Source organism: Chelonia mydas, chromosome 1, assembly GCF_015237465.2.
Source record: "Chelonia mydas isolate rCheMyd1 chromosome 1, rCheMyd1.pri.v2, whole genome shotgun sequence".
Lineage (NCBI taxonomy): Eukaryota > Metazoa > Chordata > Testudines > Cheloniidae > Chelonia > Chelonia mydas.
Genome location: NC_057849.1, coordinates 275,559,655 through 275,587,491, shown reverse-complemented (window position 1 = coordinate 275,587,491; position 27,837 = coordinate 275,559,655). Strand labels below are relative to the sequence as shown.

The window sequence follows — 27,837 nt, the reverse complement described above, 5'->3', positions numbered from 1 at the left end:
GTGGGGTGGGGGGCGGGGAGAGGTACATTGGTGCAGATGTAGATTGGTGTATTCCTCTGCCTTGGGTTCTCACAAAGTTGGCAGGTCTGGCTAACCCCAAGCTTTGGAAGCCCAGGCTGTTGGTTGTGCTGGGTGGAGCCTCCCCTGTGGGCCTTAGGTGTTGGAGGTAAAAGGGGTTGCACGCATTGGGTGCATGCTCCCTGCTTTGAGGGACGCGTTGGCTGCTCGAATCTATGTCAAATGCCTTCAGGTGCTATGGATAAGGCGTCTTATGAGGAGCTGTGCCAACAGTTTGCGCCCCGGCTGCGCGGATACAAATGTGTAGCCGCGTAGGGCTCTATTACAACAGCCGTATAAGCAGGAAAGTCTGTTTTGCCCGGCCCACACCCCGAGCTGCGCGGCGCAGCGCATGGACCGTGGCCGAAATCGGGGCGGTCAAGCTTGTGCAATCGAACTCCCCTGGCCCCCAGCCATCAGCGAGGGCGGCCAAGCGGCAGGCGCAAAGCCCGGGCTGGACTCGGCACTTTAGCGCCTGCAGACCTGTTGCCCGGGAAGCGCTCCGCAGCAGCGAGCGGCGCCTGCAGCAGGCAGGGGATCCAGCTCGGCTTTTTCGAGCGGCTTCCACGTGGCCCTTCAGTCGGGCCAGAGGGAGCCGCTCCCCAGCCGCACGGGACGGGACCGGTCAGCTGAGCGGCACCACCATGGACCTCCGGCGCAGGGCGATACGGCTCCTCGCCTGCAGCCGGGTCTGGGGCAATGGCTGGCTGAGCGGGGCAGCCCCGCGCGGCGCCGGGAGCGCTCCCGCTGCCCGGCGCTGCTTCTGCGCCGGCCAGGCCGCCCCCGAGGGCGCGTACGAGCAGGCGTTCAAGGCTGCCGTGGCGGAGCCCGAGAAGTTGTGGGGAGAAGCCGCCGGGCGCATCCAGTGGCACAAGCCCTGGGTGAAAGTCGTGGACAGGAGCAACCCGCTGGTCGCCTCCTGGTGAGCGACACCCCGCCTCCGGGGGCGCCCTCGGAGCAGTGGGTGACAGGGCGGCGGTCGAGCAGAGAAGGGCTAGAGACAGCGGGAGGAAGCCCAGTGTCCCTCCCAGCCTGCAGCGGGGGGCTGGAGGGACGCAAGAGAGGGTCCGGTGTGTGGCGAGGAGGAGGAGCAGGGAATGTCCCAAACCTTTCATGGGGATTGAGTCTGGGAGAAGCAGTGTCTCTAGCCTATAATAAGGGACAGGGGTTGACTTGTGTGTGGTGGTGGGGAGGAGAAGAGAGTGCCTCTAATGCATAATGCGGGTCAGGTGTGTTGGAGGGAGAACATGCCCTCAGCCTTTAATGGGGTCACTGGTGCACATCTGTGTTCTTCTTTCCTGGATCTTCAGCAGGAGCATGCCATAACAAATGTCTCTGTTTTGACTAGACGATATGGACCCTTTTAAATGGGAAAATGGGCACGTTTCACCAATACTAAAATATGGATAAGGAAGCCGAATCGATGTGTGTTCTGTTGACTGTTTCTGTGGCATCACAGCAAAAGTAGATCATAGTGTAAAGAATAAATGTTTGCTATACAGTTTATGGCAGAGGATGTATATAACATTGCACCGTTCACTGAGAGAGTGCATGCTACTTACACTAAACTAAAATCCAATTACTGCAAGAGATTTTAGATACATTAAAATCTTGTTACATTTATTTATTATTATATGCTCTAAAAGAGAATACATTAGTCTGGTAAACTGATATGCAGTTTGTGAAAAGTTTGTACTCTAGAAAGAAGACCTGTTTTATTATGGTGACTCTTGACCAAATTAAACTCTTTTGACCAAAAAGTTTTATATTTTGGCAATAGGTTAATGCAGCAACATAATTGATATCAATCAAAGTAAATTGCAAGGTAATTTGTTATATTCAATGCCTTTCTAAAGATGGCTTCACCATTGAACATCCTTTTTTGGTACTGTGGGGGCAGGATATTAGAACAAACATTTCCATTGCTTTCTCCTAGAAAAACTGAGTACAATATACATCAAAAAACCACTGGAGCAGTGTCCCAGCTGTGTGTTTAGTAAGTCTATACCCGATGTCTTTTTTTGCTTTCATAAGGGAACTTCAATTAAACTCACTGTTTAGAGACTTTAGTTTAAAAATTATGATCAAGCACGTGATCTGTCAGAGTTCTAAATCATTTCCACTAATTTAGCTGTAATACAATAATTTGTCATGACAATATAAGCATTATTTGTTCTGCATCTCTCCACTGTAATAAAATAACTAAGGAGGATGTTAAACAATCTACTAGGGATAAATGCTTTTAAATAAGCAGGCCTGGATAACTTACACGTAAGAGTCCTAAAACAGATAGCTAAGGAGATCTGTCATACACTGATGTTAATTTTTAATAAATCTTGGAATATGGGGGAAGTTTCAGAAGACTGAAAGAATACTAATGCCATGCCAGTATTAAAAAAGAGCAAGTAGAACAGGGGTGGGCAAACTTTTTGGCTCGAGGGCCACATTGGGGTGCGAAACTGTAGGGAGGACTGGGTAGGGAAGGCTGTGCCCCCCAAACAGCCTGGCCCCCACCCCCTATCTGACCCATCCCACTGACTGCCCCCCTCAGAATACCCCACCCCCTCCACCACCCCCCTGTTCCCTGACTGCCCTAACCCCATCAACCTGCCCCCCTCCCCGAACCTCTGCCCTATCCAACTGTCCCCTGATTGCTCCCTGGGACCCCTTGCCCCATATCCAGCCCTCCGGCTCCAGCCCCCTTACCATGCCACTCAGAGCAGCATGTCTGGAGCCGCGTCGCCCGGCCGGAGCCAGATGCGCTGCCCTGCATGAGCGCGCAGCCCCGCCTCCCAGAGCGCTGCCTGTGCAGCGGCGTGCCTGCAGGGGAGGGGGGAACAGCAGGGAAGGGGCTAGCCTCCTGGGCCAGGAGCTCAGGGGCCGGGCAGGACTGTCCCGTGGGCCAGATGTGGCCCGCAGGCTGTAGTTTGCCCACCTCTGAAGTAGAATGTCCTGACTAATTATAGGCCATTTAGCCTGACTTCACCCATGGGCAAAATAATGGAAGCTGGTACTGGATTCAGTCAATAAAGAACTAAAGGATAGGAATATAATTAATGTCAGCATGGTTCTATGGAAAATAGGTTTTGTCAGACAAACCTGATTTAATTCTTTGAGATAAGTTTGGCTGAGAAAGGTAACTGCCTTGGACTTTTGTAAGGCATTTTGACTGGCTACCACAAGTCCAACACAAGTTATTGGACTCAGCGTGTGGGTAACTCAGTGAAATTCTATGGCCAGTGTTATACAGGAGGTCAGACTAAATGATATAAAGTCCCTTCTGGCTTTATACCTCATTCTTCCCTGTACAAAGTGGATGTAAACTGCTACTAAATCAGAATGATAGTGTTTTGTACCACTTTTCATAGGAGTAAAGAACTACACAAAGGTGCAAGGCGGTGCAGGATCAGAATCGGACCCTCTTTCTGACTGGAATTGTATTGATGTCAAGTATCTAGTGCTCCATTTTAGTTAATAAAACACATTAATGAAATCAAGTACAAGTCTGTATACCTCTCATGTCTAAACTCTAACAAAGGAGTTTCTTTACCTTCATATGCTCCACAACTGTTATTTTTTAATCCAAGTTCATATGTTCATGCCTATCTGAAACAGAGAGTGAGTGTGCCTATATATTATTACTTGTTGATTATTTGTCTTACTGTAGCACCTAAGAGCCCCAGTTATGGCCCATGACTCCATTGTGTTAGGTACTGTATAAACACAGAAGACTGTAAGCACTTTGGGGCAGGGACAATCTATGTTTAAGACAAGAGCCAGCAGATGTGGGGGGGGGGGGTGGGAGTATAAGGAAACAATGAGACAATATTGGTCAATGTGATAAGCTATTGTCTGATCCCGCCAGCTGCTTGACCATTGTCATGGTTTTGTAGGCATTGCGGCAAAGGAGAGTTTTAAGGTGGGATTTGAAGGGGGATCATGAGGTAGCTTTGAAGATGTTTATGGGGCACTCTTCCATGAGGGGTAGCATGGGAGAAAGCACAGAAGTGCTTATTTGAAAATTTAACAAGTAAGCAACGGAGGCTGGTGCTATTGGTAGATCAAAAGCAGGAGTCAACATTTCAATAGTGATGATAGAGAAATGGTAGGCAGTGAAAGGCCTTTGAAAGTGAAGACAAGTAGCTTGTATTTGATCTGATAAAGAAGTGGAGGGGGGGAAGGGGGACAATGGAGGGCTACAAAGTGGAATAATGTGATCAAAGCAATGGATCTGTGCAGCAGCATTCTGAATGGATAAGAGTGTGGCAAGATTGTATTTGTCTTATAAGGTAAACAAAAGATGTTGCAATAATCGAGATTCGAAATGGCAGGAGTTTTAGCTTTGTGGATGGATATTATGCAGAGAGAATTTGGCAAAATTTAGACAGACATAGCCTGTGTCAGGGTTCCTTCCCCACTCTGAACTCTAGGGTACAGATGTGGGGACCCGCATGAAAGACTCCCTAACCTTATTCTTACCAGCTTAGGTTAAAACTTCCCCAAGGTACAAACTTTGCCTTGTCCTTGAACAATGTGCTGCTGGTGCCGCCACCACCAAGCGTTTTAAACAAAGAACAGGGAAAGAGACCACGTGGAGATGTCTTCCCCCCCACCCCCACCCCCAAATATCCCCCCAAGCCCTACACACCTCCTTTCCTGGGGAGGCTTGAGAATAATATCCTAACCAATTGGTTACAAAATCATCAAAGACCCAAACCCCTGGATCTTGGAACCATGGAAAAATCAGTCAGGTTCTTAAAAGAAGGATGTTATTAAAAGAAAGAGAGGTAAAAATCATCTCTGTAAAATCAGGATGGAAAATACAGGGTATTCAGATTCAAAACACAGAGGATCCCCCTCTGGGCAAAACCTTAAAGTTACAGAAAACAGGAATAAACCTCCCTCTTAACATAGGGAAAATTCACATAAAACAAAAGATAAACTAATCTGCCTTGCCTGGATTATCTATATTGGTTGCAATATTGGAGACTTGGATTAGGATGGGTTGGAGAAGATGGATTTCTGACTGGCCTCTCTCAGTCCCAAGAGAGAACAACCACGTAAACAAAGAGCACAAAACAAAAGCCTTCCTTCCCCCAAGATTTGAAAGTATCTTGTCCCCTTATTGGTCCTTTGGGTCACGTGCCAGCCAAGTTAGCTGAGCTTCTTAACCCTTTACAGGTAACAGGATGTTGCCTCTGGCCAGGAGGGATTTTATAGTACAGTATACAGAAAGATGGGTACCCTTCCCTTTATATTTATGACAGCCTGGATGCAAGGATCTAGAGAAAGGGCTGAGTCAAAGGTGATGCTCAGGTTATGGGTCAGAGTGTCAGATCTGGTAAGATGGTGGGGTTGTCCACCATGATCAAGAGCGGAGGTAGAAGGGAACTCTTTGGGGGAGTGACTAATACAGATAGGACTACACTTCTCGAAGAACCTCCAGTTACATGTAAGTAACCTCCTCTTCCTAAAAGATACTAGAATTGCAGAATATTTCTGAGATAGGCTACTGGTAAACAATTTTTTTTTAACTTACTTGCAGCAACCATTAACTTTCTTGCTGATGCAGTGAAAGGCAGTCATTAGTGCTGTATCCTTGGGGGCAGCAGTTTTAGAAAGAAATCACTTGAGACACAGAGAGCTGAGAGCCATGAAAGCAGTCATTTATTTTCAGACACTGAACTAACCAAACCAGCCAAAATTGGCTGGGCTATCCCCTAATAATGTAACTGAGTTGCCATAGTAACAACAAGATGTTATTACCACAACAACCAAATACACAACATATTCCTCCCCCCTTAATAAGAACATTCCCTAAATAAAACAAACACTAAACTAGAGAAGGAGGGTAGACTGCCTCCATTCCCGGCTAAACCCTGGTGATTATTTTGCCCCATAACCGTGGGTTCGCCCTAGCTAAAGATCCAGCCATTGAGGAGGTCTTCTGTCTCTAGGTGGATTATGGCGAACTTCTGGTGGTGTTGCACCTGAAAGTACCTTGGGCGCAGGCCTAACAATGGGCTCAGGGTTCGTAGCGTGAACGGGTGAGGAGGTGGTATCAGCTTGTTCCGGGCAAGGAGTTATCTCAGCCTCTGGCAGTAATGGAGGAGAACAATCAGGAACAGGTGATTCTTGATTCGGTGTCTTGCCAGAAGAGGTGAAGTCAGACAAATCAACGGAAGATGTGTCCTGAGGACTGGCATGACCTGGCGACAGCTGATCTACATGTCGCCACCAAGTGAGATTCTCTGCAGTCCGGACTGTGTAGGAAACAGGTCCTGTTTGAGCGATGATTGTGGCAGTGACCCATTTAGCTCCAGAAGTATAATTCCGAGCCAAAACTAGCTGTCCCGAGCTAAAGGTTCGGTCTTTTTTGCTCTGGGTGCACGTCTGCTGACTTGATATTGCTGCTGACATTGCACAATTTGTCTGGGTTCAGAAGGTTTCAGCAGATCAAAGCAAGTACGCAGCTGTCGTCCCATCATTGGAAAGGCTGGGGATGCCTTGGTTGTAGCATGAGGTGTGTTTCTGTAGGAAAGTAAGAAGGCGTCCAGACGCTTTTGAATGGAGTGTTGTCCCCTTGCTGATTTCAAAACTTGTTTCATTGTCTGCACAAATCTTTCAGCTAATCCATTGGTGGATGGATGATATGGTGCTGAAGTGATGTGTTGTATCCCATTTGCCTTCATAAAATTTTGAAACTCCTGAGAGATTAACTGCGGTCTGTTGTCTCTTGCAGGTTGTTCTGGCAGACCGAAACAACTAAAGAGTCCCTGTAGTTTTTTGGATAGTACTCTCTGCAGTAGTGGACTGCATTATAGAGACTTCTGGCCATTTAGAATGGGCATCTACCACCACCAAGAACATGCTTCCTTCAAGGGGGCCAGCGAAGTCAACGTGAATACATTGCCATGTGTTTTCAGGCCAGTCCCAGGGGTGTAGGGGCACCCACTGGGGTGCATTCCTGACATGACATACAAGCTCTTGCCTTCTTTTCAATAGCACTGTCCAATCCAGGCCATGAAAAATAGCTTCGTTCAATTTCCTTCATGTGCACTATTCCACAGTGACCAGAATGTAGCTGTTCTAACATCTGTGATCTCAGTGGTGGTGGGATAATGACGTCTCCCCCACAACAAACAACCAGATTGGATCGATAACTCCGTCCTCCTGGACATGTAGGTAACCAGGTCGGGTGAGACTGGAGAGGTTCGTCGAGATTTTTTGCATCACCAGGTCCATAACTTGGGACAATACTGGGTCAACGCGAGTTGCCTTCTTTATCTGAGTAGCAGTGATGGGTGTATTCTCTGTGTTCAAATTAGAAGATTTCCTTTTGGGAAGTATCTTGATGTTTGACTGGCAAAGGCAACCTTGCGAGACCATCTGCATTGCCGTGCAGAGTGGATTTCTGATATTTGATTTCATATGTGTGCGCTGAAAGTAACAATGCCCAACGTTGCATACGATTAGCAGCTAATGGGGGAATACCTGTGTATGGTCCAAAAATTGACGTCAGAAGTTGATGGTCTGTAAGAAGAGTAAACTTCCACCCAAACAGGTACTGATGAAACTTCCGAATTCCAAAAACGATTCCCAATGCCTCACGTTCGATTTGGGCATAGTTTCTGCTTTGCTTAGAGTGCCTGAAGCAAAAGCAATAGGTCTCTTTTCTCTCGAAGGCATAATGTGTGACACAACTGCTCCCACTCCATAAGGGGAGGCATCGCAGGTCAACTGTAGGGGTAAGGATGGATCAAAGTGCGTTAGAACTTCAGAATTTAGCAGTGGATCCTTAGTTTTGTTAAATGCAACATTACAGGCTTCAGAACACTTCCAGGTCGTGTTCTGCCCAAGAAGTTCATGAAGTGGTTTTAGCAGTGTGGCTAACTGAGATGAACTTTCCATAATAGTTCAATAGTCCTAGAAATGAGCGCAGCTGGCTAACATTTCGAGATGGGGGAGCCTCCACAATAGCCTTAACTTTTTCAGGGGCCTTATGAAGACCCACAGCATCAATGATGTGTCCCAGATATTCAACAGAGGGCTGGAAGAATTCACACTTGTCTTTGCGGACTCGTAGGCCATACTCTTCCAGTCTTTGTAGGGTGGCCTCTAAATTCTTTAAGTTATCCTCTTCAATCCTTCCAGTGACCAGGATGTCGTCCAGATAGCACTGAATTCCTGGCAAGCCACACAAGATCTGGTCCATAGCCCTCTGGAACAGGGCCGGAGCAGACGTTCTTCCAAAGGGTAGGCGACAGTATCGATAAAGCCCCTTATGAGTCACAATGGTCAACAACTCTTGGGACTTTTCATGGATGTGCATCTGTAAATACGCTTGACTCAGATCAATCTTACTGAACTTTTGTCCCCCAGCCAGGCTCACGAAGAGGTCATCGATGCGGGGAAGTGGGTATTGTTCTGCATACAACACCAGGTTGACAGTGACTTTAAAATCACCCCAAATCCGGAGGGAGCCATCTTTCTTTCCTGTTGGAATGATAGGAGTGGCCCATGGGCTATGGGTAACTGGTATTAGGACTCCATTGGTGACCAGGCGCTCCAGGTCTGCTTCAGCTTTCGGGCTAATGGCATATGGCACAGTTCGGGCTTTCACATATTTAGGTTGACTGTCAGGTTTAATGTTCAATGTCAGTGATTCCCTTCATACTTCCCAGATCCTCTCCAAAAACAGCGGCATGTTTCCTTAGTATAGCGGTCAGACTGGTTTCTTCTTTAGTCATTCGGTGCACTTCTGCACAGTTCAGCTGAATCTTCCCAAGCCAAGACCTACCCATTAAGGCTGGGTAATTACCTCTCACCACAAACAGTGGCAATTTAGCAGCCTGTCCATTGAGCTCCACTTTAACATCAATAGTGCCCAACATGGGCACAGCTTCTCCTGTGTACGTCTTCAGAACAGTTTTTGTTGTCTTAAGTGGAAGATGCTGTAGCTTTTCTTTATACACAGTCTCTGAGACCAGCGAAATGGCTGCACCGGTGTCCAGTTCCACGCGTATAGGTTTGCCATCCAACAACAGGGTTACCCAGTATTCATGTGAGCCCACGGCCAAAGACAAAACGTGCAGTGGCACTTCTTCTTGCGATGAGGTGTCACCTTGGTCATCCTGAGCCTGCTCTAGGGTATGCAGGTTCCCCATTTTAGTCGGCCAGACCACAGGTCTCTCTTTCTTTTGTTTACAGGCACAGTCAATGTGTCTGTTTTTGCCACAGTGTCGACACACCAGGTCCTTACATCAGCATTCTGATGCCTGGTGACCCGGCTTACCACAACGGTAACATTCCTGACTCTGCACAGTTTTGTGGGTAGGTTCTTGTGACACTTTATGCACCCTAGGGGATGCACTGATGTATTGGGCCTCCTTTGTAGCCGGTTCCATGGAGACTGCAATATCAACAGCTTTCTGTAACGTAAGCTGAGCCTCTATCAATAGGCGCTTCTATATAGCTTCACTGTACGGGCCGCACGCTAACCTGTCACACAGGGCATCATTTAGTATCTCCTTAAATTTAGTGTTCTCGTAGCCTTTTTAAAATTGCTACAAATTGTGCAACTGTTTCATCTTCTTTTTGGTCTCTTTTGTGGAACCTATATGTTTCAGCAAGTACCAGTGGTTTTTGGGAAAAGTGGGACCCCAGGATTTCCACAATGTCACTGTAAGATTTGGTCTCAGGCTTAACAGGGTGTAGTAAGCTGCGTAGCAGGGAGTAGGTTTTAGCCCCCACAACACTTAAGAATATTGGCACCTTCTTCTCGTCTGTAATGTCATTTGCAATAACAAAAAGCTCAAAATGCTCAGTATACACATGCCATTGCACTATATTCTCCTCAAAAGGTTCCAGTGTAGCCATGTAAGTGTAGCCATGGTTTTAGTTTCAGGTTTCACAGTCAGTGCAAACAAACCAGTTCTCACCCCCTTCCAACAGCTAAAAGATTTTGGTAGGTTTTTTTCTTTTTCTTTTACCTTGACTTCTTCATCCTTCTGTTGCTGGGGCACCACAGGAATCCCATCCTCGTCGCCACTTTGTTGCATCCTTGGGGGCAGCAGTTTTAGGAAGAAAATCACTTGAGACACAGAGAGCTGTGAGCCAAGAAAGCAGCCATTTATTTTCACACACTGAACTAATCAAACCAGCCAAAACTGGCTGGGCTATCCCCTAATAATGTGACTCCGTTGCCATAGCAACAACAAGGTGCTATTACCACAACAACCAAATACACAACAATTAGCCATTTGAAAAGCTTAATATACTATCATGCAAAGGATGAAAGAATCATCGTGAATGGTAACAAATCAGCATTCAGTGAGGTTTTCATTCTGGAAGTTTTGAATGAAATAGCCTCTGGAACTTGATAAGTGGGTCAGCTACTCTAGAAGTCTGAAGATACTCTGATTTGATGTACTGAAAATTACTGAGAGCAAGCAAAGTCAGTCCTTATCTCTCTCAGATGCTGACAGCAGTCTCCGTCTGATAAAGTGAAAAGTCTAATGGGACTTGCTCTTTTCTCACAGAAGAGCTGCTTAGTGTAATGGACTTATGGATGGGAAACCATTACCTTCCCTTCAATATTTTATTTAGAAAATGGAATTTAGACTTGCACGAAATAAGATTTTTTTTTCTTTTTCTTTTCATCAAGCATAAAGGTTTTTTTGAAATGATCACAGTGAACCTACTTGAGAAGAAGGGCATCATTAGTTTAAATTTTAAAGAAGTTTTCATAACCTAGCAAAAACAGAAGACCAGATTGGGAAGTATTTCTTTCAGAAAGCTTTCACAGAAGCTGTCAAGGTTCCTTCCCCACTCTGAACTCTAGGGTACAGATGTGGGGACCTGCATGAAAGACCCCCTAAGCTTATTCTTACCAGCTTAGGTTAAAAACTTCCTCCAAGGTACAAACTTTGCCTTGTCCTTGAACTGTATGCTGCCACCACCAAGCGTCTTAAACAAAGAACAGGGAAAGAGCCCACTTGGAGACGTCTTCCCCCCAAACCCTACACCCCCTTTTCTGGGGAAAGCTTGATAAAAATCCTCCCCAATTTGCATAGGTGAACACAGACCCAAACCCTGGGATCTTAAGAACAATGAAAAAGCAATCAGGATCTTAAAAGAAGAATTTTAATTAAAGAAAAGATAAAAGAATCACTTCTGTAAAATCAATATGGTAAATACGTTACAGGGTAATCAGATTCAAAACAGAATCCCTCTAGGCAAAACCTTAAGTTACAAAAAGACACAAAAACAGGAATATACATTCCATTCAGCACAGCTTATTTACCAGCCATTTAAACAAAAGGAAATCGAACACATTTCTAGCTAGATTACTTACTAACTTAACAGAAGTTCTGAAGAGCATTCCTGACCTGGTCCCAGCAAAAGCATCACACAGACAGACAGACCCTTTGTTTTCCTCCTCACTTCCAGCTTTGAAAGTAACTTTGGTCAGGTGCCAGCGAGGTTATCCTAGCTTCTTAACGCTTTACAGGTGAAATGGTTTTGCCTCTGGCCAGGAGGGATTGTATAGTTCTGTATACAGAAAGGTGGTTACCCTTCCCTTTATATTTATGACAGAAGCCAAAAACATTAAATGAGTGAATAACACCTACTAAGTTTAATGATGCCAAAAAAACCTCTTACATAAAGCTTACAGACATTTCAGTGCAAGAGGAAATACAACAGTTCAGACATAGCATTTAATTTGAGTCATTAGTTGTTCATATGCTCTAAAATGGTTAGTTGCCCCAAGAGAAACTGCTCTTTATTGGAGCTTCTTTTTATTATTTTTAAAATTTTATATATACAAGTGGTCAACTCCTGAGCTGGGTATTAAATCATGTTGAATAATACTATTGTTACATTAGTTGGTGAGAATTTTAGATCTTGATGGATGAATGATTCATAGGTTCACGAGTTTCTAAAATTAGTAATAATTGTACACCATGACTAAGGCTACCATTTAGTCACCACTGCTCGGGCGGTCCTCAGGGCCAGCCACATGGGCCACTGCTCGAGTGGTCCCCAGGGCCAGCTGCTTGGGGCAGCTCCAGCAGCTGCTGGTGCAGCTGGCCCTGGCGTCAGCCACACTGGCCTCTGCGGAAGTCGTAGAGATCATGGAATCCGTGACTTGCGCGACTTCCATGAGCAACACGGAACCCTAATCATGAAGTACGGCTTCTCTTAAACAACTTTTAAGAAACTCGGAAGAACACTTGATTTTTTCACTATTGTGGGAAAAGATAGAGAAAAAAAATATGGTGCAGTGGCAATTGCCAAAAAAGAATCTAGCAGTAACTACATGGGACATCAAAGGATATGTTGGAGGATGAGGAAGATGCTTGCTTGAAAACTTCAGAGCAATTGTTCCTAACTACACATGACCTGTTCTACTTAGCACTGGTGAGGCCTCAGCTGGAATACTGTGGGATATGGGGAGCCACACTTTAAGAAAGATGTGGACAAACTAGAGAGAGTCTAGAAGAGAGCAACAAAAATGATAAAAGGTTTAGAGAACCTGACCTATGAGGCAAGGTTTAAAAAACAAAACAAAACCAGGCATTTTTAATCTTCAGGGAAAAAAGATTCTGGGGATATCTGATGAGAGTCTTTAAATATATTAAGGGCTGTTATAAAGAGGACAGTGATAAATTTGTTCTCCAGGTCTACTGAAGGTAGTACAAGAAGTAATCAGCTTAATTTGCAGCAAGGGAGATATAGGTTAGATATTAGGAAGAAACTTTCTAACTATAAGGATAGTTAAGCACTGGAATAGGCTTCCAGGGGAGGGAATGACAGGGATTCCATAGGAGTGGTGCAGTTGCAGCGATACAGGTATGCCGCTCTAAGGTCTGTAGTGTAGACATAGCTTAAGTTTGTGCTGAACTCGTCAAGAATCAGAACAGATGTATATAATATATACATTTTTTTAAAAAGTAAATGTATTAAAGTAGATAAATTTGAATAGAAGCTGGCTAGTTCTAAAACAAAGGGTTTTAAAATTTTTAAATAAAAGGCTTTCCATAACTTTAATTAGAAATTTTTTTGTGAAATTTTAAAAAATGAACTAACATTATTTGTAAGTAAACATTTCTTCAGGGTTTAAAATCCATACACTGTAGCATTGTGCTGATGCAAAAGGAACAGAAAGTGAAAGTATCTTTTGCTTTGCTCTCAGCTGTTTGGTGTAATTTAAACTCTTATCAAAAGCAACAAGGAAAGTTGTCAACAGTCAGGTTAAACATCAGTTGAGAGCTGGGAAGTTGAAGCTCCAAGTCTGGATTCAGTCTCTTGTAATATAATCACATCAGAAAAAAACGGCCTTTTAAAAAAGGGTACAAACATATTTTTGTTTATTTTAGCTTTAGCTTTAACTCTCATTTAATATTGTGTTTAAAAATGTACCCTTATTGTAATATGAATACATTAGAATTGGGTTAAGAACATCTACAGTCTTAAAAACTAGATGGCTTGTCTTGCAGATGGAAAGGCAGACTCGTTTAGGACTAAGGAGGGGTTAGTTTATATGTGTGAAAGCTGTTGGTTGATAAATCTGGAGACAGAAGTCCATTATTCACAGACTACCTGACATTACTCTGGTAACAACATTTATGCTAATTTGGAGGAACGCTTTACCCCTAGAAATGGTATTTCAGTCTCTATACCCACTCTGTCCTTTTTCCTTATTGAATCTGCCAGGAATAGAATAGGGTGCCAATTCTGATGCTGCTTTTCTGTGGAATGCATAAGGAACAAAATTAAAATCAAACTTGTTTCAGGTAGGGAACTGAACAGCCCTTAGGTGGTAACTCCAGGTCATTACCAACCAAGATTAGGTTTAATAGTTGTGAACCTGTGATGAAAGATGCTACATACATGCAAATATTTAAATCAGTCTCTTTACTGAGATGAAAAAAGGGACCCTAATCATTTATTTATTTATTTATTTATTTATTTACTTATTCCCCCTCCCCTGCTCAAAATGGACCTAATTGTTGAGTTTGAGTTGTGTCCAGTGCAGTACCCAGCCAAGGGTGTTGTGGTAAAGGTATGCCACTTTAAGCCTCTCTCTTCCTATGGGGCAGTTTCACCCTGGTACAGTTTAGAGCATCCTCCTGGGATCACAGGGTTCATAAATGCTTTCCTTCTGCTCTGTTTAGCTGTTCGTCTTTCACTCTTGTATTGGGGTATATGCACAGATTGGGAGAGGGATATACAAGCCAAGTCCCACAAAGGGGACCATGGCTGGGGAGATTGCAGGCAGGGGAATAGGACTGAAATTCAAAGCTCCTCTTTGAAGTACACTTTTTTTTTATACTGTCTATTTTTCAACTTAAGTGTCCTTTTTGAATACACACGTATGTATATTTTTGTATTTCAGCATTATACTAGATTTGAATAATCTCTATGTAAAATTACAACAAAAACAAATTCCAAGTCTGTGAAACTGTTTTTAATCAACAGTTCTCTGTAAATAGCTGGCTATTGAAGAGATCATAACTCTCACTTTGCAGATTTCTGGTCTTTATGCAGTTAAAGTACAGTGAATAGGCTTATTTACCCATTTCTGAGCAAATTCTTTTTGACTTGGGGCTTGTCTACACTTACAGAGCTGCTGCTGTAGCGCTTGGTGAAGATGCTGCCTACGCCAACAGGAGAGCTTCTCCCGTCAGCGTAGATACTCCTGTTCCCTGAGCGGCGGAAGTTATTTCGATGGGAGAAGACCTCCCACCAACACATGCTGTCAACACTGGGGGTTAGGTCGGTATAACTATGTTGCTCGCGGTGTGGATTTTCCACACCCCTGAGAAACATAGTTATACCAACATAAGTTGGCAATAGAAGTAATCTAACTTCAGAAGCAGGGGCCTTCTGATTTGCAGACAATGTTTCATCAGTTATCTGACTGAATGTTATCTCTTCTCCCCAGAAATTAGTCTAGTTACTTTGGAAAGACTGCTATCTAACATTGTACTTTTTCTCTTTCAGGTTTGTGGATGGAGAGCTGAATATTTGTTATAATGCTGTAGATCGTCATGTTGAGAGTGGACATGCAGACAAGATTGCTATTATCTATGATAGTCCTGTGACAAACACTAAACAGGCTATCACTTACAGAGAAGTTCTTGAACAGGTATAATTGATGATAGAATCCTGTTTTGTAGAAACAGATAGGAAATAATGTCCCATTACGTGGCATGCAGATGTTACAGAAATGTGTGAATTAGAAATAACCTAGCCATATGATTATTTTGCCTTTCCAACTGCATTTTATTCTTTTAGTTGTGTTACGTTCTGATTTATAAACCTCACTAATTGTACCTAATAGTGCATTGTTTCTCTCCTGCACTGGTTATTTAGGCAAAACAGCTGCTGTCCTTTTTTGTCAATGTCTTAGATTTCCTTCTCCCCACCCACTTCCATAGTCCATCTTGAAAAAGAAAAACGGTATTGGTAAATTGCTTTAAAGTAACTTACTGTCATCAACAAAACTACTCTTCCAGTAGGGCTAGCAATAAGCTTGTGAAAAGAAAAGCATATATCTTGACCAATACACCAACAAAACATCATAATTAGATTTTAAATATTAAAAGGACAGAACTCCTAAAATATGTGCCTCATCCACCAAATTCTAGATCATCATGGAAGTGTGAAGGTTTTCTAATGTGTTTACCTAGTAAATCAGTGAACATTGTATCTGTCTGCTGCATACCAGCTACAGGGCCTGTCAGCAACGGGGTGTGTGTGTTTGTGTGTGTGTGTGTGTGTGTATATAATATATATATATATATAATATAAAGCACTCATGACTCAGGTGTTTTTCATAAAATAACTGACATTGGCAGACCAGGTGCTAGCTCATGCCAAGGGCCCTAGGCCTCACTGAACACTGACAAATGCATAGCTGGAAACCAGTGTGGCTCACCTGTGTGTTGCTATTGTTAAAATGGGTATTAGATTTATAGAGTAATTTTTAGTATTTGCATTTTATGAAATCCTTGTGAGTTGCTGCATGCATTAATCTCACTTATACTATCTGTATTGTGTTATAAGGTAGTATGTAAGTATTTGCTTTGTAACTATAAAAGTGGTTGCTAGGAAACTGGAAACCCCCACAGTCAGGAGAGAAGCATTAACAAGTGTGAAATGCTGGTTTATCGCTGGAGGTGTCATGTCCTGACCAAAACAGAAGGCCCACAGACACTGCACAAATCATTATGGAACATCAGACTTTATTGATTGCTCCCCACGCACCCATGAAGAGGGAATGGACACAACCTCTTATTCCATCACAGTTTGAACACTGGAGAAAGGGAATAAAAATCCCTGATCTGAAGGATCTGTATCCATATGCTTCTTGAAATTTGGAGAGGGTAATGTTTCTTAGCATAAGCAAGGGATCCCCAAGCTGCTTAGCTTGGATTAGCCCTAAAGAACAAATAGAGCTTGCATATTACAGCAGTTTCTATTACTGTTTGAAACCTAAGACTGATATACATAAATGAGTTAATGTTTATCTGCTTCAACCTTGTAAATAACTTTAGTTTATTATAGGATTGGCTTCAAGTGTTGTCTTTAGTGTGAGGTCTAAGGTGAAATTGACATGGGGTAAGTGACTGCCCTTTCAGACTGGGAGTAACCTGAACTCTTTTTTTTTTTTTTTTTTGGTATAAGGGACCACCTATCACAAAAGCAAGCTTGCCATGGCAAGATAGACTGGAGCATCCAACATTATGACTCCATGGTGAAGCTACTATAGTGCTTGAGTTAACACTTGTTACTTGGTGAGATCTAAGTATAGAACTCACAACCGATTTGGGGTTTGTGCCCTGCTTCTTGACTATCTGCCCTGAGGTTGGCAATCACAGTCGTGAGCCACTCCAGACAGCTCGACAACACCATCACAATATTACCCGAATTTATAAGTTTACAGGCATACCTACTATGATGAATTGGAGTTATGAGTAATCTCTAGCTTGTACCGTGGCAGTAGGTTCTTTCTGTTTTTAAAAAGGTGTGTGTTTGTTTTTGATCCTGAGATGGATGGCCTGTGAATGTTTGGAGTGCTGAAAGAATCCTGACCTGTCTAACAAGTGGCCTATATTTTTGCCTCGCTGGGAACAAATTTGAATTCTCTCTTTATTAAAAATACAGCCCACTTACCAGATAGTGAGAAAAGGCTGTGTCTACCCTAGAAAAGAGGCTGGTTGAGGATCTGAAGGGAGGATATTTGGGAGGATTCATGTCCACTGTGGCCTATATTTGTAGCATAGCATCCTGGCCTTGGCCAATCGGCCTCTGATAAAACCTCTGTTATAAGGGTTTTAAATATTTATGGTACATTTATTTAAGTGAGTAAAACACTTCGACAGTGTGGATGCTAGTGTCTAATAAATTCTGTAGCAGATTTTTATACGGCAGTTGGTAATCAAACTGGATTTCTTGTACCAGTACTAGTTTTAGCCATTTTGTTTTGTTCAATTATCTTTACCTGTACTGAACTCTAAAGTAAACTTCATTGAGGTAGAATGAGACTCTCACATTGTCTTTAATGATTGCAGTGTCCAAGATGCAATTCAGGTCATTGTTATAGTGAAATTGTTCCATGGGGGAAAAAAGATATTTACAGCATAATTGTGCGTAGTGTTCTGAAATGTGTGAATATGTTTACAAATGTGTAATGTGCTCACATTAAAATAGTCCAGTTTGAGTTTTCTGTTACTGGCTTTAGGAAAGGAAAAACCGTGTAGTTGCAAACATTGATACACATCACAGCACTTCTCTAACGCTGTAATGAGATCTACAGAAACCCTTCATTTTTATTGATTGACTTTCAAGAACTTTCAACCAACAGAGGATTTAAAGGTTAACTATAGTGTTGTGACATAGCTATTCATGTACTTCAACATTTATTGATAAAGTATGTCTAGTTTGTGTTTAAATAGCTATCTTAACGATGTAATATCCCTGTGTAAATCCTGTCCAGTGCACCCCCTTTGCAGTAATTTACTTTGAAAAATCATTTGAAATGCAGCTCTTTACCTTTTTGAACCTGAAATAGATGTTCAGTTTCCTAGGTTTGTGGCTGTGTATTCTGTCCAGGTCTAATTATAGCTTTGGGCAAGAAAAAGAGTGTTTTAAAGAATTAGAGAGCTGCACAAATTAACTTAAACATCCTCTCCCCACATTGTCTCCTCTTTTTCTAACAAACCCCAGTTAACAGGGAGCACTAGTTAACCAGTCAGAATATGTAACCAAACTCACTCTGAAGTCAGCAGGTCATGGAATGCTACCTGTAGTAGAGTCCTGTCTAAATATTGTCTTTGGATTCCATACAGCTCATGCATGTGTTCTGATTTACACATTTTCATGCTCTTCTATCATGTGAAGGAGAGAATGTCAGATTAAGTGTATTTATAAACTGTGGTATTTTAAAGTCTACTGCTAAGCCTTGTGAAGCTGTTGAGTTGGGTGTTATATAATACCTGATTTCCCTGAAATATTCTGTTTTATGCATGATATCTTTTTGTTTTTTTGTTTAATTTTACATTATATTTTACTCCTGTTACATTTCTTACAAAGGACAATATCTTAATAACAAACTTATAATGGAAAACAAATCCTTTCCCCATTTTAACCCATTATGCAGTGTTACCAACCTCACTGTCTTAAAAATCAAGAGATTTGGTATATAAATCGTAAATATACACCGGACACTCGCTAGGACGCAGGACTTGGGATCCATGCTTGGTACCGGGTTAACGCGGGGACCGCGTTTAAAATGAATTCCAATTAAAGTAATTAAATTTGGGATTCATGGCCATGACCGCGTTATATGCAAATTTGCGCTATATAGACACGTGTTTTAGCGAGGGTCCTGTGTGTGTATGTGGGTGTGCGCGCGCACACACACATCTTATAAACCTCATTAGGTGCTTATTTAATTTCTAACAGGTCAGAGCTCGTTACAAAAACAATATTACTGCATCTGAAAATGCCTTGAAAACTTGAAAAAAATCCTACCTGTTATCATCACCATGTTGCTATGCTTCTCAGTTTAAGGTTACGATGACAGCAATTGGGATGACGACATCTGCTGGAGTGCTGTGTGTATAGCCATTTCCGGTAGTTGTTGGGAAGGTTTCAGTTCATAGCAGGCCAGAACATTTGTTTTTGTTACAGGTAAAATAGATAAGACTTTGCTCCACATTCTAGATAAAAAATGGTGGTTTCTCTGCGTTAGGGAGAAAACGCACTCCATGCTAGCCTGATCATAAGGAAGAATCAGAAGCGTAGCAATCAATTTCGAAAGAGTTGGATACCACTTTTCTTGTGTCCCCATTTTAAGATCCAGGATTTGCTCCCCGCCCCTTCCATTCATTCAGTTTTGTGACCTCTGGCTGAAAATCAGGCAGTTCAGAACCTACTTGATACTGGTTCCACTCATACACAATTGTTTGTTTGTTTTTCACCCTCAGATTTCGTTGCAGATGGAAATCATGTCAGTAGATTAAGAATTGTATCTTCATCATAATCCAGTTATTTAGGCAGGTGTAGCAGTCCCAATGCCTGAAGAATATTATCTGTTAAGTTATATGAAAAAATTACCACTGCTGTTTTATCTGACTTAAAACAGAGTTTTTTCCTATCATGACATTGGCATAGTCAGAAGAGAAACCGGTAACATTCTCCCATGGAATGTGGTGGTTAGCAAAAAACCAGAATTTATTGCACTTACCAGGTTTTCTGCATTTACTATGTTAGATATTTCCATGGCCAAGAGGTCTGTTTTCACAACTTTAAGAGTCTGATGAAAGTACCTAGTTTAATGCAAACCTCCTTGTCATTGCAAACATCATTACTGTCATTTACCATTAAAGTGTTTGGGCTTGTTTTCCCCAACTGATTTGGAATGGTGGCTGGAAAGTGCTTTTATTATTGTAGTGGCTTTTGTTCACCCACCGGGAAATTCTTTTGCAATGTTTGAATTGGGAAACACCAGCTTGATGAGTGGTGTTTGTGTGTTATGGGTCTTTTTTTTTTAAATGATCTTCAAATGCAATTGGTAATCCATATTTTGAAATGGCTTGGCAGAAAAGTAAGTCAGCATTTGTAATCTTCTGACTTTTTCATGGTAGGAAAAAATAACACTGTTTTAAAGTCGGATAAAACAGCAGTCAAGTTCCATGTACCGGGGTGCTAGAACAATTCTTATAGTGGGGGTGATGAGAGCCATTGAACCAAACAGTAAACGTATATAATGGAAACCACTTCAAGCCAGGGTGTGTGCGAGCACCTCTAGTTCCAACACTTGTCTGTGTACTTTCTGCCTTGTGTTTCCCATGTTGCACATCTTGCAGTGAAGGATGCTGTTAAAGCCATCTCAAAACCAGCAGATCATCTGCTAGTGGACATTTTTTATTATTGTAATGGTAGTGCAAAACAAAAAAAAGAGCAGTACAATTACTGGTGTGATGCAGATGAGCTTCAACTAATAAAACAAGGTGGAACAGCGTGGCTCAGTCTCAGCCAAGCAGTAGCAAGATGTAGTAAGCTGTGGGAGCCCCTTAAAGCCTATTTTGGAAGGTGACTTGTCGTTAAAGTGAGAGATGCCAGCACCATAGACTAAAGATTTTAGAGTCTAGTAAAAAGATTTGGTAAGAGCCTCACTATGGAAAGATTAATGAATTAAACAGGTGAATATTTTTATACTGAGATTGAGAGTCTTGAATCAAAAAGAGTGAGGGATGGAAATGAAGGAAAGATTAGAAGGAAATGAAGACAAGAAGCTTTATCTCGTGGGTGTTGGAAGCTAAATCAAAAATATCTGCCCAGTATTAAGGTGCTGACAGGAAGACGTAAGGGAAAAAAAAATAAGGGAGAGATAAAAGTGCCACTAGAAACTGGCCTTATTCATAGTATTGCTGTGTTGATGTAAAAATCGAGTGATGCCTTTAAGAAATGTAAAACTTGCTGCCTCTGTTCAGGTTTTATTTCCTAATCTTTAGGACATCATCTGAACTCCATTGTCTAGCTATGCCTGAAGGACAGGAGAGATTGGATGTGGTTTTAATTAGGTCCCAACTTTATTTTTAAATGTCTGAGAGTACCCAGCAAATAAGTTGCAGGTAATTCCATAATTTAAATATATACCCGGGGGCTTCCCTGAGCCCTGGCCCCTAGCCAACCTGCTGCTGTGGCCTCACAATCTCTCCCCTCCCAACTCAAATGAGGGTTCAGGGGGATTGGTCCCCTGAAATACCAGTCATAGTAACCCTCAGCCCCCTCCTCCCTGTTTCTGCTCCTTTAAAGAATACTGCCTTTAAATCCTTTACCGGTCCATTTTATCTGATCACTCTGTGCCTTCCCTATGGTGTACCTGCTCTGAATATCCACCATGGGTTGCGACATCATAGCCTAATTTCAATTTCATGTTCACCCCACTAAGGCCCCCAGAATCCACTGTGGGGAAGGCATAAAACTCCAACTTTGCCTTGGCCAATCTGGCAGTGAGGGAAAAATTCCTTCCCAGCCCCTCCTCCCCCGCCCCCCAAGAAAGGAGCGACAAGCCCACAGAGGATCCTGACAAAACCAGTATTTCACCACTTCCAGGAGGGTGTGACCGGAGTCCCGGGGAGTCAACTGAGGTCACTCAATGAGGGTGAACTGCAAAGAATGGGGCAGACAATCCCCAAAGCTGGTGGATATTCCAATACTTAGATTTTCTAAACCAGCACAAAACCGCTTCTAGAATACCTCTTTGGTTACCCAGAAGCCAACAACATAGTTCCCTTAAAGTAACCCAGCCTTAGGCCTCCACCCAGACACCCAAGTCAAATATGACTAGGATTACTGAACATCTTATTCATTGTATAAGAAGGTTCTACCAATCTCAGAGAATTGGACGCATTACTTCCCAGGTTAATGAATATTTCAGATCTTACCGAAATATATACTGACAGCCAATTTTTTTTAACTAAACTAAAATTTATTAAAAAAGAAAACTGAGTATTGGTTAAAAGATCAGTATACATACAGATATGAGTACGGTTCTAAGATTAGATTCATAATAGAGATGGTGAGCTTCGTAGTTGCAAAGAGTTTTCAGAATTGGTCCATACGTTATAGTCCAATGTTCATATTCAGGGTGAATCTGGATTAGGACCAGAGATCTCATTGTTACAATTTAAGCTTCCCCTGCTTCGAGCAGCAAACAAATCTGAGATAAAAAGGACAGGGAGCATCTTTATACAGTTCCAGGCTTCCTTTGAGAGGTTGGAATCCTTTGGCGAACAATAGGCAATTATGGAGATTCTGAAGTAAACCTATTTCCTAAGCATCACTGGTAATTAGCTACACAAATTAACTTAAGGCAATTTATCCATTAGGCCTGGGGTGGGCAAACTAGGGCCTGTGGTCCGGATCAAGTTCGCCCGCGAGCTCCTGCTTGGGAGCGGGGTCTGGGGCTTTCCCCGCTCTGGTGCTGGGTCAGGGGCTGCACCACACGGCTCTTGGAAGCCATGGCATGGCCCAGCTCCGGCTCCTATGTGCTCCAATGGCCCCCTCCGGTGCTCCAATGGGAGCTGCAGGGGCAGTGCCTGCAGATTGGGCAGCGTGCGGAGCTGCCTGGCCCCGCCTCTCTGTAGGAGCTAGAGAAGGGACATGCCACTGCTTCTGGGAGCCACTTGAGGTAAGTGCTGCTTGGAGCCTGCACACCCAAGCCTCTCCCCACCCCTCAACCCCCTGCCCCAGTCCTGATTCCCCCCCCCCCCCATTTTCCAAACCCCTTGATCCCAGCCCAGAGCCCACCTGTACCCCAAACGCCTCATCCCCACCCCAGAGCCCACACCCCAAACCAGAGCCCTCACCCCCTCCGATACCCCAACCCCAATTTTGTGAGCTTTCCTGGCCTGCCATACAATTTCTATTCCCGGATGTGGCCCTCAAGCCAAAAAGTTTGCCCACCCCCTGCATTAGGCAGTCTATCACAAACTTTAAAGAGACATATAGACAATGACATTATTGCACACAAGATTAATCTAAATATTAATATTCCCTTTTGATCTCTGAATCAATAGCTATAGTGACAGACAGGAACTGTCTGTGTACATGACTACTACCTAACAAGATATAAGTAAACACATACAATTAGTATCACCTCTAATTCTCTAACAATACAGGTTTGCACTTCAAAGTTCTTGCCTATCTACCATAGACTGGCACTAATTACCATTTACATACTTTTCTAATGTGTCTCTAAAGGTTGAATCTGGGTCATTTATCCTGCAGGATGCTTAACCCTTTCTGGCCACCCATCACACTTGGTATAAGATTCATTGCAATTATATAACAGTGGTAGCAACAATGATTTTGCATGGTCACATTTTAATCAGATAATGTCACAGAGGATGAGTGCTATTTTTCCCAGGTTGTGAATTGCTATGAAGCTTAGTCAGGCAATAGGTGCCCAGATTCTTATCATGAGGCTGTAATGTGCATGCTCAGGCAAGTTTCAGGTGGCTGGGTGACTAGAGTGAGGCTGCAGTACAAATGGCCAGAGGAAAAAACTTAGGTACCCTGTGAGTTTAGGTGCCTACAGGGTCAGGTGGCAGCTGAGGCAGAAGATTTGTGGATCACAGTTGTGCCTAAAAATGGGGATTAGGTACTTATGCACCTACCTGGATTGCATCCTTAGTCCCCAGTTATTTTTATTAGTAAAATGTCAAATGCATTAAAGCAGTAGATCAATCTTAAAATCCTAAGAAAAGCAGATAAATAGGGTGGAGGGAGGAAAATAGTAGCTATAAAATTTGGAGTGATAAGTATACTGACTTAATATAAACCATAAATGACAACATACTGTACCATAAGGGAAAACTTCTTCAGAACTTTTAACAAGTGAATGTCATTTTACCCAGTTATTTTTTTCTTTTTAAAAGAGTGATGGCTTGAATGTTTCAGGATTGCCGTATCAATCTTCGGAGCCAAATAAGCCTTCTCCATAGTATTCTGCACTTTTCTAGGCTTCTACAATCAAGTAAAATGCTTCTGTGGATATTGTGACCTAAATTCTGGCTGTGTTTGTGGGGGATGAGAGAGAGGGTGCAAAGAGTGTCCTCGCAGTTGTGCTACTGTGCAACAGCTCAGGGACCAGCCATAGTATGGCTGAGGCATACAGGTACTATACTAGTCTGCTGCCTTCAGTGACAGTCCTCTCTCCGGAGGGTGCAGAACAGACATAACTGGGTACATGTAGCAAATATGGTGGATTCCTGCTACAACATGCCCCCTTCTCCTCATGATAGGTTTGTGCTTTACAATGCTTCAATAAAGGTCCCAAACCATCTAGATTGTAATTTTTTTACACATAAAAATCTATTTTGGAAGACTTCTAAGCTTGAAAAGTCAAGCACTCAAAAGGTAGGAAATGCTGGAATTAAGGTTGTGTGTGCATTACAATAGTATTTAATGACAAGATCACAGGCTTTATTGTGCACAGAACCCGTACTTCAGGATGCATTGTTCTTACTGAATGGATAATTAGCTGACTCTTTTCTTTATCCTCCTCATTCAGTGTAAAAAGAAAAGGAGTACTAGTGTCACCTTAGAGACTAACCAATTTATTTGAGCATAAGCTTTCCTGAGCTACAGCTCACTTCATTGGATGCAACTTATGCTCAAATAAATTGGTTAGTCTCTAAGGTGCCACTAGTACTCCTTTTCTTTTTGCGAATAGAGACTAACACGGCTGCTACTCTGAAACCTCTCATTCAGCGTTTAGCCCCATATTTATGTATGGCCACACCACCTAACCCCCGCCTTGAATACAGAATTATTAATTAAATGTCATTAATTGCCTCTTGGGCTGCTTTATAGTGCTCATTCCCAGAGAATGAGTGCTTCTCTGGGGTTGATGAAAAGGATTAATCTTCACAAAACTCCTGTGAGGTGAGTTGGTGGTATTATCCCTGTTTGGCAGAGTTGTAAGCAACTGAAAACGCTATAGGTAATGGAAAGTATTAGACAACTCCACCTATAATTACTTTTCCCATGAGTCCCACCTAAAATCTTCTGTGAATACTAGATTATTTTGCTAGCAAAATGGCAGGTGAAATTCAGAGTTGGTAAATGCAAAATACTGCCCATTAGAAAACCTAATCACAACTAAATTAGCAGGTTTCAGAGTAACAGCCGTGTTAGTCTGTATTCGTAAAAAGAAAAGGAGTACTTGTGGCACCTTAGAGACTAACCAGTTTATTTGAGCATGAGCTTTCGTGAGCTACAGCTCACTTCATCGGATGCATAGCGTATCGTGGAAACTGCAGAAGACATTATATACACACAGAGACCATGAAACAAAACTTCCTCCCACCCCACTCCCCCGCTGGCAACAGCTTATCTAAAGTGATCATCAAGTAGAGCCATTTCCAGCACAAATCCAGGTTTTCTCACCCTTCCCCCCCCCCCCCCCACATACAAACTCACTCTCCTGCTGGCAACAGCCCATCCCCCTTTGAAACCCCTCTTTATAATGCGCATGATAATCAAGGTGGGTCACCTCCAGCACTAATCCAGGTTTTCTCACCCCCCCCCACACCCCCCCTTCCAAAAACCACACACACAAACTCATTCTCCTGCTGGCAACAGCTCATCTTACAATGTGCACAGCAATAATCCAAGTTTAACCAGAACGTCTTGGGGGGGGTTTTGCAGGAAAAAAACAAGGGGAGACAGGCTACCTTGCATAATGACTTAGCCACTCCCAGTCTCTATTCAAGCCCAAATTAATAGTATCCAATTTGCAAATGAATTCCAATTCAGCAGTTTCTCGCTGGAGTCTGGATTTGAAGTTTTTTTGCTTTAAGATAGCGACCCTCATGTCTGTGATTGCATGACCAGAGAGATTGAAGTGTTCTCCGACTGGTTTATGAATGTTATAATTCTTGACATCTGATTTGTGTCCATTTATTCTTTTACGTAGAGACTGTCCAGTTTGACCAATGTACATGGCAGAGGGGCATTGCTGGCACATAGAATCATAGAATATCAAGATTGGAAGGGACCTCAGGAGGTCATCTAGTCCAACCCCCTGCTTAAAGCAGGACCAATCCCCAATTTTTGCCCCAGATCTCTAAGTGGCCCCCTCAAGGATTGAACTCACAACCCTGGGTTTAGCAGGCCAATGCTCAAACCACTGAGCTAAACATGATGGCATAGATCACATTGGTGGATGTGCAGGTGAACGAGCCTCTGATAGTGTGGCTGATGTTGTTAGGCCCTGTGATGGTGTCCCCTGAATAGATATGTGGGCACAGTTGGCAACGGGCTTTGTTGCAAGGATAGGTTCCTGGGCTAGTGGTTCTGTTGTGTGGTATGTGGTTGTTGGTGAGTATTCGCTTCAGGTTGGGGGGCTGTCTGTAGGCAAGGACTGGCCTTTCTCCCAAGATTTGTGAGAGTGTTGGGTCATCCTTCAGGATAGGTTGTAAATCCTTAATAATGCGTTGGAGGGGTTTTAGTTGGGGGCTGAAGGTGATGGCTAGTGGCGTTCTGTTATTTTCTTTGTTAGGCCTGTCCTGTAGTAGGTGACTTCTGGGAACTCTTCTGGCTCTATCAATCTGTTTCTTCACTTCCGCAGGTGGGTATTGTAGTTGTAAGAATGCTTGATAGAGATCTTGTAGGTGTTTGTCTCTGTCTGAGGGGTTGGAGCAAATGCGGTTGTATCGCAGAGCTTGGCTGTAGACGATGGATCGTGTGGTGTGGTCAGGGTGAAAGCTGGAGGCATGTAGGTAGGAATAGCGGTCAGTAGGTTTCCGGTATAGGGTGGTGTTGATGTGACCATCGTTTATTAGCACTGTAGTGTCCAGGAAGTGGATCTCTTGTGTGGACTGGACCAGGCTGAGGTTGATGGTGGGATGGAAATTGTTGAAATCATGGTGGAATTCCTCAAGGGCTTCTTTTCCATGGGTCCAGATGATGAAGAGTTACCACTCAAGAAGGATCTTGGAGTCATCATGGGTAGTTCTCTGAAAATGTGTGGTAGTAGTCAAAAAAGCTGCTAGTATTAGGAATCATTAGGAGAGGGATCGATAATAAGACAGAAAAATATTTAAGGCCTCTATGTAAATCTATGGTTCATCCACACCTTGAATACTACAGGCAGTTCTGGTCTCCCCACCTCAAAAAAATATTAGAATTGGAAAAGGTACAAAGAAGGGCAATAAAAATGGTTAGGGGTATGTAACCACTTCCATGAGGAGAGATTAAAAAAGAGGCTGGGACTGTTCAACTTTGAAAAGAGATGACTAAGGCAGGGGTGGGGAGAATATGATAGAGGTCTATACAATCATGAATGCTGTAGAGAAAGTGAATAGGGTAGTGATATTTATCCCTTTGCAAGGCACAAGAACCAAGGATCAGTCAGTGAAATTAATAGGCAGCAGGCTTAAAACAAAAAGGAAGTACTTCACACAATACACAGTCAACCTGTAGTACTCATCACAGGGGATATTGTGAAGGCCGAAAGTATAACTGGTTTCCAAAAAGAATTAGATAGGTCCATAAATGGCTCTATCCTCCCTGAACTTATTAGCCACGATGATTAGGGGACTCAGCCTCATGCTGTGGCTGTCCCTAAACCTCTGACTGCTGGGACTGGATGACAGGGGATGAATCATTAGATAATTGCTCTGTTCTGTTTGAAGCATCAGGCACTGGCTCTGATCAGAAAACAAGATACTGGGCTAGATGGACCATTGGTCT

General features: G+C 43.0%; 1 protein-coding gene across 1 annotated transcript in view; it reads left to right on the top strand.

Annotated features, from left to right (window-relative positions):
• Positions 1-266: 266 nt before the first annotated feature.
• Positions 267-27,837, top strand: part of ACSS3 (acyl-CoA synthetase short chain family member 3) — a 135,748-nt gene continuing 108,177 nt past the window's right edge. The window contains exons 1-2 of the mRNA XM_007059031.4: positions 267-979; positions 15,067-15,211. Coding sequence (XP_007059093.3) covers positions 318-979; positions 15,067-15,211 — 807 coding nt within the window. The 5' untranslated portion in view covers positions 267-317. The remainder of the gene's footprint in view (positions 980-15,066; positions 15,212-27,837) is intronic.